At 47.3% G+C, this 14211-nt stretch overlaps 1 protein-coding gene across 1 annotated transcript in view; it reads left to right on the forward strand.

The window, feature by feature from the left end:
• Positions 1–1670: 1670 nt before the first annotated feature.
• The window catches only part of HSPG2 (heparan sulfate proteoglycan 2), a 192367-nt gene continuing 179826 nt past the window's right edge, over positions 1671–14211 (forward strand). Inside the window, exon 1 of the mRNA XM_074218188.1 lies at positions 1671–1796. Coding sequence (XP_074074289.1) covers positions 1686–1796 — 111 coding nt within the window. The 5' untranslated portion in view covers positions 1671–1685. The remainder of the gene's footprint in view (positions 1797–14211) is intronic.

Here is a 14211-nt window from a genome sequence, read left to right on the forward strand (position 1 = left end):
AGTGTCTCATGTGGGCCTTCTTAGGAGGCTGGGAGATAGGAGAGGGGGCATTTCAGTCTTGGACCTCATTGGACAAATAGGCTGAGAGTTTAGTTTGGAATGCCTTGGACCAAGTCACACCCAGATGGTGTGTGAACCAGAATCCTGGTTCACCATTCATCTTGCCTGCCCGCCTGTCTGGCTGGACAGCCAGCCTGGAGTCTATGGAAACCTAGCAACTCTTTGTTGAAACAATGGAAAACTTTATTTTTTTCTCTCCCCCACCCCACCATTTCATTACTCAAAAGGTTTCTCATAAGGTTAAAAAAAAAAAACAAACCCCCACCCAAAAAAGTATTTTCTTTCTGCCACTAAGCCTGGTTCAGTCCTGGAAAATTTCAAACAGAAAGGGGAATTTCATCCTGAGTCCAAACTGGAAAGAAGGGCTGGGCCTGTTTGAACTCATAAGCCTAAGAATTTCTTAGGGAATTCACATGGACTTATGGACCAATCTCTGTGTGTGTGATTTATATGACACGTGGATTGGTGTGTAAAACCAAAAAGGCCTAGAGATCACCCAGTCCAATCTCATTTTAAGGAGAAAGAAGAGGTGGGCGGATCAGGGAAGGCTTCTTGGAGGAGGTGGCGTTTTTGAATGAAACTATAAAGATTGAGCAAGTATTCAACAGAGCTCTGATTTATGTGAATGAGTGAGATGAGGGACTCCTTCTGTTTATGAAGTCACCAAGAAGGTTTTGTCACAGGATCATAGATTTAGACCTGGCAAAGGGCCTCAGAAGCCATGTGGCCTAAGCCCCTCATTTTACAGAAGGGGAAACTGAGGCATAGTTTCAATAAACATAGGTTATCCAGAGTTAAACTATACAGACTTTAGCTATAAACTACACAGAGTTAGGTTGTGAACCCAGGCCCTGTGACTCCAGGACGTAGGAACACCAAGATGTAGACGAGTCTAGATGCGTACTTAGTGAGGTGCCAACTTGCTCCAGGGTCCGGGAGAGACTTGTGCCAACAGGAGGGGGGGAGGGGGAGACGGACCTTGGAGATTTTCAGGTTCAATCCTCTCCCTTTTTTTTTTTAAGGTTTTTGCAAGGCAATGGGGTTAAGTGGCTTGCCCAAGGCCACACGGCTAGGTCATTATGAAGTGTCTGAGGCTCCGTCTGAACCCAGGTCCTCCTGATCCAGGGCCGGTGCTCTACCCCCTGCGCCACCTGGTCACCCCTCCACTCTCTCCTCTTTAAGCCGGGAACCAAGGCCCCAAGAAGTGAAGCGACTTGTCCAAGGCTACGGCAGGGCTGGTCCGGAGGGGCCCGGGCGGGCGCGCTTGCCCTCCCCCGGGCTCCGGGGCGGCGTGCCGGCCCGGCCTGCGCAGCGGCCCCTTCTCGGTCCGGGCCGCCGGGTCTGCCCCGGCTCCCGCGCCCCCTCCCCCGGGTCCCATCCCGGACTCCAGGCCGGGTTTGGCGGGGAGCCGGGCCCGGGCCGCTGCCCCGCCGGGGAGGCGGGGGCCGGGGGGGCGCTCGGGGGGCCCAGACAAAGGGCCGAGTTGGCCGGGGCCGCCGGGGCGGGCCGGGCCGGGGCGGGGCCGGGGCGGGGCCGGGGCGGGCCCGGGCCGGGGGGCGGGCCGGGGCGCCGGGGCGCCGCGCGGAGCCCGAGCCCAGCCGACCGGAGGCGAGCGGGCCGAAGAGATGGGGCCGCGGGCGCTGCGGCCGGGCCGCCTGCCCCCGCCGGGACGCCTGCTCCCGCCGCGCCTGGCGCTCCTGCTGCCGACGCTGCTGCTGCTGAGCCCCCTCCTCGGCGTGAGTCCCCCCGCGCCTCCCTGCTCCCCTCCCTCCCTCCGCTCGGGAAACTTTGTGCGGGGCCGGGCTGCGGGGCCGGGCTGCGGGGCCGGGCTGCGGGGCCGGGACCTCCCGCCTCCGCACCTTCGCCGCGCGCCCCCCGGGGCAGATGCCCCCCGGGCCGAGTGCAGGGCTCTGCGGAGAGACAGCGAGGCCGGAGCCCGCGCCCTCCGGAGCTGGGCAGGCTGAGCGCCCCGGGCCAAGTTGGCTCCTCGGGGGCGGGGCCCGAGAGCCCGGTCCTTAGGGGGCCAGGACCGGCCGGGCCCCCCAGCCCTGGCCGCCCGGGAGCCTGGCCGCCTCCGGGGGACCTGCCCATGCCACGCACGGGCGGCCTCGGGGGAGGAGGGAGTGGGCGGGGTCACACACCCCCCGCCGCGCGTGGAGAGAGTGGGTGGGCTCGTCTCCTGGTGGGGAGAGGGGTGGGAGGCCGGATCCTTCCCGGGACCTCATGGATGATGTGGGCGCCCAGCATTCGTCCCCCGTGGAGGGTATAGACAGGTGGAGGGGACAGGCAGGGATGATCCCTCCCCCTGGGCCGGTCACTTCGCCTCCTTTTGCCTCAGTTTACCCAGTGCTCTCCAAGGCGTTGGCAAAGTGACCCGGGCTCCACATCCTCCTGGCTAACATGGCTCTGTGGCCTCTTCCTGGGGGGAGATGAGGTCTGTGGGAAGCCTTGGGGACACTTATTCCGCAGCGGCGACGGCTGACTTTCCTGGCTCTGTCCTCGGTATACATGGAAGGGTGTGGGGCTAGCCCTGGGGTCCCTTGCATCATGGGTTCCTTTACATTCTGGGACGCCTCTGTTAAAAAGTGGAAAATAGAGGCCTGGGACAGGGGGGTGGGGTGGGGACTTGCCGTCCAGGCTGCTACCTCCCTAAGCCTCAAGGCCTAGGGAGGGCCCTGGGCAGGCACCCTGCCGTGAAGGGCCCCAGAGAACAGCTGCTTTTCCATTAATAAGTATAGATTTGACTCATCCAAACTGACCTTACGCCTCAGAACAAGAGCCTAACTAATCCCCATGAGGAGCAGTCACTAGGGGGGCTGATCCCAGAAATGCATGTTAGGGCCACTCCTTTTACAGATGGGCAGCTCGAGGCCCGGAAAGGTTCAAGTCAGAGAGGGAAAATCACCGTCTTGGGACTTGAAAGAGATGGATAGGAAAAATATAAAAAGTCTCCTGAAATCTCGGCAGATAACCAGATCACTCTAACGGATGTTTGTGTCCTGCTTGGACGTTGCCTAGGTAATTTCCTCAAAACATTCCTTTAAGGTAGAGCTTCTGAGCATTCACAAGATTATAGCCCTAGAGCTTCAAGGTACCTTAGACACTTTTTAAGCCCATCCTCCCTCATTTTACAGAGGAGAAAACCAAGATGTGGCTTGCCCAGGTTCACACAGCTGGTCTCCGAGGCAGGAGGTAATCTCTGTCTTCTTGGCTCCAAGTGCCATGCTCTAACCATTACACCATGCTGCTTTATGTTTATCTTTTCGATAATAATTGTCCTGGATTGGGAGGAGGAAGTCCTAAAGTCCTTTCAGTTCCCCAGGCCTCAATCTCCTCATCTGTAAAAGGAATAATGGTCCTAGGGCAGTGGTATCAAACACAAATAGAAAGGGATCCCTGCAGGTTGCAGATTGCCTTAGAAACCTCAATTTAACCTTATCTGCATGGTGCTGTCCTTTTATTTATTTGGTTAGACATTTCCCAGGTCCATTGTAATGTTCTTATTTTGATAGGGCTAGAAGAACCAGAAGGTTTGGATCCTTCCCCTCACTCCTCCCATGGGACCAATTCCGCTAAAACTTCTTTCTCTGATTCCTTACCTCAATGAGGAGGTGAACCTAGGTTCTAGAAAGTTCTAGAAACTCTAAAAGGAGCCCAAGTTCTGCCAGGGCTGATGATCCTGGAAAGACTATGGGTCCAGTAATGGACTGTGAGTGTGGCTGTCAGCAGAAGAACAGCTTAACTGAGGGTGAATGGAGAAGTTCCTTACCAGGTTGGCGCCTGCCTTGATGGATGGATTTTTCTTAGTTACAATCTCTCTTAATCAAGGATTTAGTTACAGACAGGTTTAGCATCTGGGTGGGACCATTTCAGGACCTTGATGGAAGATCATAGGATTTAAAACCAAAGGGACCTTAGAGACCCATCTAGTCTCACCCCTTTATTTTACAGAGGAGGAATCTGAAGCTTACCTAGAATGAGGGAATAACTTGCCCAAGGTCATACAGTAAGTGGCAAAATTGGGCTTCAAGTACAGGCTCTCTGCTGCTTTTAATAGACCTAGACTCTTAAATTCTCCCTCCTCTGCCAGGGTAGTGCCCTGAGAAGCCACTAAAGGGTGGGAGGAGGGAAGCAGATTCCCTAACTCCTGAGTTGCTTCCCTGGACACAGAAGCCTTTGGTCCCATTCATAGGAAAAGAGAAGGGAGTGTCTCTAATCCTGAAGCCTGGAAAGTAGTTCGTGGTGAGAGGCCTAGGGAATTGGAATAAACTCGGGGGGAAAGAGGGGAGGCTGGGGCGGGGTCAGTGGGCAGGGAGTCGGTGGCCCGAGGTTGGGTGGGTGGAATCTGAGGAGATGTGCCAAGAGGGCCTGTTACAGTGAGCAATGCATCCCGCCTTCATGATCCCTCATCCAGCCCTGTAGTTCTCTCTGGGCCAGAAGCAAGATTTTTCTAACCCAGTAAATGTTTACCTAGTGACTGACTATCTACCAATGACTTCATCTCCTCCTACCATTGGTAGTCTCACCTTGACTGGGCCTCAGTCACGCTGGAACTACCCTCTTCCCCACCCCACCCCCAGCCACCCCAGGACAGACCCCTTATCCTGCTAGCACTCCCTGGATTGGTGGCCCTCCTCACCACTCTTCCTAATCATTTCCCCCTTCCCCCAACCTGGTTTTCCAGGCTGTAGACCTCCCCATTAGGAGGGCTTAGTTTGAACCAGAGCTACTATTTTTATTATTGAATGACTCATATCACTTTTCTGAGACTGTTTCTTCTTCTGTAAAATGGGACCATAAAAATATTTAGACTTCATAATCCAACCTCTATCATAAGTATGTGAATTACTACTATGTTGATGAATTCAGTTCTTTGATTGGCTCCCTAAAGCCTCCTATGCCTTTCATGCCCCGAGGACACCCTCTTCCTGGACACACCCAAACTTAGCCTTTCTGGCTCCCCTCCAGCACCTTATTGGAGGGTTTAAAAATAGCTAGATGAGGGGTGGAGGTGGGGAAGAGCAAAATGATTGGAAATGAAAGTGATGGAAAAGCAAAACATATCAATATATTTACCCTCCTCCATTAGATTTATGAGTCAGAGAACCAATGTTTGCATCCCAATAATTTTTGCTTCCTATTCCTTCTTAAGTTTTAGTCAAACCATTGAACCTCAGTTTCCTCATATGTAAAATGAGGGATTTGGATCCGATGGTTTCTAAGGTCCTTTCTGGCTTGAAATCTATGGTCCTAAATCCCTTCCAGCTTTGACATTATATGATCTGAAGTCCTTCCCACCTTTAAAGTTCTGTGTTCAAAAGTTACTTCCTGCTCCACCACTGTTCTAAGGGCTTCCCCAGTTCTGATATCCTCTGTTCTATGATAAATCAGGTTCTTCCTGTGGCTGAAAGTCCCAGAAGTTCTAAACCTCTGAAATCTCTGTGACTTGTCCCCAATATATTTTATTTCCTTCCCTTTCTCCCTCTCATCTTCCTCTTATAAGCCTTCCATCTGTTAAGGAACACAAAACCCAAAGCTGGGGGAAGAGAGAGAGAGAGAGAGAGAGAGAGAGAGAGAGAGAGAGAGAGAGAGAGAGAGAGAGAGAGAGAGAGAATGAATGTGTGTGTGTGTGTGTGTGTGTGTGTGTGTCTGTCTGTCTGTCTGTCTGTCTCTGTATCTCCACGTGAGGACTCATACATATGTCAAGGCAGGGGGGGTTTTGTGGGAGGCTCCCCAGATTTGATATCAGAGGAGGACCTCGATTAAATCACAGCCATGTCTTTTACGATCTCTGTGTCCTTGGATAATTGACATCGTTTTGTAGAGTCTCAGATTCCTTCCCTATAAAATGAGTCAGTTGGACTAAAAGATTCCCAAATGTTTCTTCCAGCTTTCAGCCAAACTCGCATCCCACCTGGAGCCTTTGGGTCACATCCTCTCTGCTCCAGTCATATCCTCTCCACTCCTTCCGACAACTTTTTATTACCGCTGTCCTCCCAACTCGACTGGGGTCTTATTTCCTCCCAGGAAGGAAAAGGGAGTGGGTGGGCTCCCTACTATGGCCAACTCTGTTCCTGAGAGACTTGTGGAGATTTCCAGAGTGGAGGAGGGAGTTGGTTCTTAGTCTTGGATCCTTCCTCTCTGGAAACCATGTATTTAGGAGGTATCCATTGGCATTTGTCTTGCAGCCTAAATACCTGAGTTTGAGTCCTGACACTGGAATTTCTAGGCTCATAAAAATGGTCAACCCCTTCATTTGACCAATGGGGAAACGGAAGTCCACTAAAGAGGAGTTTCACTCCAATGAAACAAATGTCATAGATAATGGAAAAAAAAAACAATTTCACCCTTCTGAGCCTCAGTGCCTATCTCTGTAAAGTAGGTACAATGTTGCTTGCACCATCTTACTTACAGGATTTTCATAAGACTAGTCTTTGTGCTACTTCATTGTTATTCTTGTGAGCATCTTCTCTCTTATTCTGGTCCTCATGGTGCAATCCTTCCTTCCTCCTTCCTCATTCACCCCCTGTCACTTTTCATCCTTGTGTGCTCATCACTGAGCATCGTTTTGTCCTTAATATGTGCTTTAATGTTTAGAGAAATTTGGTTTTTTTTCCTGCTCTGTGACTCACCCAGTTTTACCATGAACCAGGCCCCAGCATCAAAAACAGAACCTATTTGTTTAGGGAACATTTGTGAAAGGGCCACTGAGTATATTTTGATAATGCCAGCAGGCCATGATCCATAAGAGTGACTGCAATAGAGGTGTTGTGGAAGCTGAGAGTGGGGAGAGAGAGATCTCAATGGGCTTCTTGGAGGTTGGAATGAGGTCCTGAGAGTTCTCTGTGACTCACGGAGTTTTCCTTCCTGGCAAGGGGGAGCTTTCCTGAGCTTGTGGGTTTCTGGACTGGGTCTTGACCCTTCATTTCATATGGCCATCCTGACCGGGAGATTGGTGGTGAGGAGATGTGATTGTAACATTTCAGAACATGAGTAGGGAAATAGCCAAGATAGCCCACTTCCTGCCTTGGGACCTCCTGTCTCCTTGTAGGTTGGACTGTTGGGAAGAGATTGGGCCTCAGACTTTCCTCTTCCCTGCCTGATATAATTAGTTGTTAAATGCTCCTATCTTATACTTCTAGGAGAGGCAGATTAGTGTGGTGGAAAGAGTCCTGAATTTGGAGTTAATCCAGGATTGAGTTCTAACTCTGCTTCTGTTACTTTGTATGAATTATTATTTTTTTTTAGGTTTTTGCAAGGCAATGGGGTTAAGTGGCTTGCCCAAGGCCACACAGCTAGGTAATTATTAAGTGTCTGAGGCCGGATTTGAACCCAGGTACTCCTGACTCCAAGGCCAGTGCTTTATCCACTACGCCACCTAGCCTCCCCACTTTGTATGAATTATTGACCTCAGTTTCTTCCTTTGTAAAATGAGGTTATTGGATTTCATAGAATCTTAGAATTTGAGATTTGGAAGGGACTTCAGTGGTCATCTAGGCCAACCCACACCTAAACAGGAATTTCCTTCCTTCTAGCTCTGACTCCTATGAACCAGTGGAACCTCTGTATTTCTTTTGGATGGGCCCATTGTATTTTCTGGGTACTAGAGCGGTAAAATGGACTTCATTGGTTTCATGGTAAAAGAACAGAATGGGAGTTAGGGGAAATGGATCTCAGCTCTGTTTTTAAATGTTAATTCTCTTGGTTTAGTCACAATCTTGGGCAACAGTTTCCTTCTCTGTAAAATGGTACAGAGTGTAGCACTTTCGGATTTATAAAGTTATTAAAGAAGCAATGTGATACAGTTGAAGAAGCATTGTCTCTGCAGTCAAAGGACCTGAATTTGAACCCTATTTCATTAAGGTTATGTGACTAAATCACTTAACTCCCCAAACCTTAGTTTCCCCCTTTGTAAAATGAGGGGGTTGTATTACATGGTTGCTGAGGGTGGTTTTAGATCCAAGTTTCTATGATTCTTTCTCAAAAGCACTGTGTGATAGATGATGTAGATATTTCTATTTTAGGGATTTTAGATCTATTTTAGATCTTATGATTTTATTGATATGGAAAATTCACTGATCTATTAATGTAGGTCATGGCTTCACAGTTGCCCTGGGCCCTTAGAGGTTCAGTGACTTGGCCTGGTCACCAAGACAGTTATGTATCAAAGGTGGGATTTGAACCCAGGTCTTCACAGCTATGAGGTCCACTACACCACCCTTCCACTCAGCCCCATTTCAAAAAGGGCACCAGAGAAATCAAGTTCAATTCTCTCCAATTTCAAACTCTTTCTCCATGACCCCTAAACATTCTTGTGCTATCTCCCTCTCAGAGGTATTAGAAGAAGAGGATTTCATAAACTGGGAAGAGCTACAGAAGAGTTGGCTGATGGCAAGGTTGCTTATTATTCAGCCTCAGGCCAAAGTATTAGATACTACTTGAGCAGAAAAGTAGGAAACTGGAAGGAACCAGAGAAGTCCTCACTTTACAGCAGAGATAGAGAGAATCTTCCTCCCACCTGTCCTTGGTGGCCTTCTCCCCTGGGCAAAAGCTGGTTGTATGGATAAGGGTTGCTGCCTACCCCCTGCCTATCCCTAGCCTAGGCTTGTTCTCTGTCTGTGTCTGGGCAAGTTGAGATCTGAGCTTTCTCTGCAAGGATGGCCTGGGGGGGGGGCGGGGGGAGAAACTTAGAAGGAGGGACAAGGAGGTTGGTCTCAGCATTAGGAAGCTGGAAAAGGGCAATGTATGGGGCCAAGGAAAGAGCAACCTGGGTTGGGAGCCACACAGCTGGCTTTTCATTCTAGTCTTTCCAGCTGTTGGGTGTAACTCAAAGAAGGTCATTAATCTGAGTCTTAGTTTCTTTATCTGGAAAATGAAGGGCTTAATCTAGGAAGTTATAGGAACATGGATTTAGAGTTGAAGTCTAACCCCCCCAAACTGAGCCCAGAGAGGTTGAGTTGCCCCAGGTGATCCATAGAGACTGGATTTGAACCTGGCTAGAAGAGACCTTAGAGGTCATTGAGGTCAACCCACCACCATTGAGTTTACTGATAAGGAAATTTAGGCCCAGAGAGTTCAAGTAACTTGATCACATAATCTTAATAAATACCCAAGTTAGGATTTGAACCTAGATCCTTTTGATTACAGAGACAATGTTCTTTCATCTGTACTACAAAGTCTCCCTTTCTGGCTACCTCCCAGCTTTGACTTTCTGTCTTCTAAAATCCCACTTGCCTCCAAGTCCTCTGACTTTGGAGATCAACTTAGTCTAACCCCTCAGTTTATCGAAGAGGAAAGGAAGATTAAAGTGATTTATCTAAGATATCATAGCTAGAAGGGATAGGATTGAGTCTCCTGAGTCTTAGACAAGTGGTATTTGCAGGGTTCCTGGTTGCTTGGGGGTGAATCTCCCCCTCCTTAGTGAGATGGTAGGTGGTGACTGATTATAGCCCTTCAGATCAGGAAAAGGCTCCCTAGTCCTTTAGCTTGGGTCTTCTGAAGGATCTCTTCCAAACCTAAGTTTGGTGCTGTTCCTAAATACTGATGGAAAGGGGACAATAAAATGGCAATTGTGACAGAGACAAATGCCAGGAGATCCTAATAGAGATATCTAAGGTTCCAAGGCCATGACATTCATTCATTGATTTGCTCATTCATTTAGTAGTAAATATTTATTAAGCAGCAACTGTGCCAGGCATAGTGATAGACCATCTAGTCCAATCCATATCTCAAAAGGAAGCCAATTTCTTCAGCTCTGACTCCTGAACCAGAGGTGTCACCATATTGTTCCTTATCCCTTTTTGAACGTAGCCCAGCAGAGTATTCTAGGTACTAAGACAGTGAACTGGATTTTGTTGGCTTTATGTTAGAGAACAGAGAAGGGGACAAAAATAGAACAAATTCCTGTCCTTATGGAAGTTATCTTCTACCTGGGAAAAATTATATGAAAATAGACAAGTAAATGGAAAGATCTTTCTAGGGGAAGCTCAGCAGCAGCTAAGAAGAAAGGCCTCCTGTAAGAACTAGCACATGAAGCTGAACTTTGAAGGGAACAAGGTCATCTGAGGCAAAGGTGAGGAAGGAGAGGACATTCCAGGCTTAGAAACAGCCTATACAAAGACACATTGGCAGGAAAAAACTTCTTGTTTGGGATACAGCAAGTAGACCCATTTGGCCAGAATATAGAGTGCCTACCGGAGAGTAACATGGAAAGGTAGGCTGGAGTCACCATGGGAGGGACTTTAAATGGCAAACAAGAGAGTTTTTAATTTTATCTTAAAGACAGTGGGGCCTCTCTGAACAGGGGAATGACATAGTCAGACGTGCCCTTTGGGAATATCTTTGGGCAGCCAAGTAGAGTATGGAATGGTTGTGGGAGACACTAGATGTAAGGGGACCAGTTGAGAAATCATTGATTGCAATAGTTCAGTGGGACGTAACAAGGGTCTAAACTTTGAGTGATGCTCAAAGTGAAATCTGGTGAAGGTTGAATTGGCCACTCTATGGAAGAGTTTGAGGTTGAGACTTGGGTGGCCAGAAGGATCGTGGTTAGGAAGAAGAGAAGGATTTTTGAGAAAAAATTACAAATTTTGTTTTGGACATGGCACTTGCTTAGTATTGGTTTAGTTGAGCTGAAAAGGAGTTGTTTAATAACAATGTCTTGCTTAACTAACACTAATACCCATTTTACAGATGAGAAAACCAAGGCTCAATTGGCAGAGGACCAAGGCAAGCTATGACTTCCTTAGTCCTTCAAAAAGACAATCTTCCCACTATCATTTCACACTTCCTCTCAATATTTCATTTCTACTCAATTTTTCTTTTTTCATATTTCCTTTTCTATTGTACATTTGATATTAACAGATATGAAAATTTACTTACACAAAGAAAAGAAAGGAAGGATTGTATTTGACACCATGAAGCTCTGTTATATGTCCAGCTTGGGTTGGGTTTTTTTTTTTTAGCATATATTAAATTTAACACAGTCAATTGAACACTGCCCTGTTTGTCTGTGTCCCTTTCTGAACTTGGTTTTCTCTTCTTCTGTGTATATTTTTCTATGTTTCATTAACACTCTTTTTTCACTATGCACAAGGTCCTCCAGTTGGTGCCTCGTCTACATGATGCAGGGTAGGACACATCCACAGAAAGGATGATGCAAAAGAAAGTGTGATGAGGAAGGGCAATGTTTGATAAGAAAATGCAGAGGGAGAAAGAGAACTCTTTCATCTGAGGAAATCAGGGAAGGCTTCATGGTAGAAACAACTCAGAGCCTGCCCTTGAAGGAAGAGTGAAGGTTGACATCAGGGGAAGGGGGAAAGTGTGTTTGGGCATTGGGAGAGAGGGCAGTTCAGCCTGTGCAAATGCTTGGAGGTGGTAGAAGACTGAATGATATTGAGAAATGGTCAGTAGTCCAGTTCGACTGGAACAGGACTTTGTGAAGGAAGAATGGTGAGATAAAGCTAGTTAGAAAGGTAAGAACCATATTGGGAGGAGTCTGTGTTGCTGAGCTGTTTATATTTTTAATTCTAGGAGCGGTAGGGAGTTTTGGAAAGTTTGTTGGGGTTTTTTTTTTAATTTTTGTTTGGGTGTTAAGTTTTATTTGTTGGATGCAATCAAGGTTTAGTGACTTGCCTGGGGTTGCATAGCTAGTAAGTGTCTGAGGTTGGATTTGAACTCAGATCTTCCTGACTCTAAGGTTGGTGCTCTATTCACTGTGCCACCTAGTTGGCCCTTAGAAAGTTTTTGAGATAGGATGTTCAATTGCCTCAGAATCATGGGGTTTGACTAAGGGTTTCTGGATCCTCCAGTCACTTGTATTTTAGACTGAAATAAAACGCTGGGAGAATGGGAGGAATTTCGAAAGCCAGGGTTCTCTCTTCCCAGCCCAGCTCTAAGCTGTGAAAATTGCTGGGCAAGGAGTCAAATAATAAACTTCTTTTTCTAGGACCCTTTAAAGCTTAACAAAGGTTATTCTTCAGAACCTCCCCAGGAGGAAGATGGTGGAAATATTGCTATCTCCATTTTGCAGACATGCCGGCTGAGATTCAGAGAAATGTATTTTCTTGCCCAATATCACACATGGTTAAATATCAGAGCTGGGATTGATCCTCTGTTCTCCTGAACCCAGACATAGCTTTCTTGTTTCTTGGGCTAGAGCTCAGGGCCATCCTGACCTCTTCTTCCCTTTTCTCTCTTGGAGCCCTTGGGAATAGGATGGACTATGAGGGGAAGGAAAAGAATGGGCTGAGTTGGCGGGTATAGTGGGTGGGAAGGGGTCAAAGCCATTTACCGAGGGGCCATCCCAGGAATGTGGTGGGCAGCAGGCCGATGAGCCACAGGCCTCTGTCCCTTTGGCCCTGACGCCATCTCTTCTCGCCCTTGTCCACTACCCCACCCCCCCACCCCTAAGGAGCCAGGATCTTCTGGGGCCAGAGTGGAGCTGACAGAAACCCAGAAATATGTGTGGAACTCACAGGGCTGGGATCGGAGCTGCCGGCTCAACCCTTGTCAATAGCCGTGTTGAGAGGGGAGCAGGGAGCGGCCCATGGGCTGCTGGGGGGCGGGATCCATAAAAGCAGTTGGAACAAGGAGATTCTTTCAACTGTGAGCATGCCGGGCCTTTCAAGTCACCCAACCCCTGGCATCCCACTCCTGGCTGCCTGTCCATTGGAGAGTCTCTTCAGGAGCCCTCTGGCTGGACACTGGTGGCTGCCTATGAGCTGGAGACAGTGGGATGGGGGGAAAGGAGCTCTTGGCTAAGACACTGGGGCCTAGATTCTACTCTCACTTCTGTCCCTTTTTCTTACTAACCATATCACCTTGCACTCAGTTTTGTCTTTTCCATCAGTCGACAGGATTAGACTAGTTGGTTTTCTGATTCCGAGAGGTCTCAGCTCTTATATTTAGTGTTTTCATTCTAAGGTACCTTTCAGTTCTTCCATTCTTTATCCTGAGGCAGTGCCATTTTAGAAAATGACTTATTACATTATCTATATAATATTGTATTTTTGTTTTGCTAAATATTTCTCAATTACATTTTAATTTGGTTTGGATCACTTGGGAGTGTTGTGGACCCCATGAGCTGCACCTTTATTCTGTCTTGGTCCAATCCTATCCTTTTCAATCCTAACGGCCCTTCTAGTTCTGACATTTTATGTCCAAAGATCCCTTCCCACTCTGATGATGCATGTCTTAAGACCCCTCCCCACTTTCTCATTCTATGAAAATATGAGACTTTGAGTTCTTTGTGATGTCAGAGGAAACCCACTGAGGTCACACAGGAAGGTACCGCTATTCTCTTGCCTCTCATTCCAAGGCAAGCAAGGGCACAGCTTTAACTAAGGTGGGATAGTTATAACTTTGTCCCAAAGCTATGAAGTTTGACAAGAATGTAGCGTGTGTAACCATTCTCCAGTAAAATAAGTAATGAAACAAGTGAACTTAGCCACTGTTAATAACATCTATCTGTTGAGCTTCTAGAACAACCTCTTTCCACTCCACTGGATTAGTCTCCATTACTTTTTGTATTAATTGCAGTATTTGTATTATTATGTTCAATAGTTTTTATATTGAGTGTATTGGTATGAATTACAAAATTGATAGGAGGGTGTGGCACACTCATATGTACCACGAGGAATTGATGCTTTGTTCACAGCCTATAACAGGAAAGTGCATTTGATACCCATTTCCTGGCTTGCCAAGGGACAATATGCTCATATAGGGAGTTTCAAAAGAATCCTTGTTTATGATGAAGTCTGCCACAGGTCCAAGGATGAAGAAGAGGCTTGTGGTCTAATGTGATATAATAATTATAATGATAATGATAGTATTTATATAGCATTATATATCTATAGTCTGATTTGATTTTCATGACAATCCTGGGAAGTAGTTAGTACTATTATCCTTATTTTACAGATGAGGAAAATGACACCAGGAGAGGCTAAGTCTCTTGTCTAGGGCCACATAGATAGTAGATATCTAAAGTAAGATTCCAAGTCCAGCAAACATTTATCAGTTGGGTTACCTAGCTGTTTATGGAAAAAGCTTTGAACTTAAGAGTCAAAAAACAGCTGGTACCTGGAGTCAAGAAGACCCAAGTTCAAATCCAGCCTCAGACACTTAACCAGCTGTGTGACCCTAGGTGAGTCA

This window comes from Macrotis lagotis, chromosome 1 (assembly GCF_037893015.1).
Source record: "Macrotis lagotis isolate mMagLag1 chromosome 1, bilby.v1.9.chrom.fasta, whole genome shotgun sequence".
Lineage (NCBI taxonomy): Eukaryota > Metazoa > Chordata > Mammalia > Peramelemorphia > Peramelidae > Macrotis > Macrotis lagotis.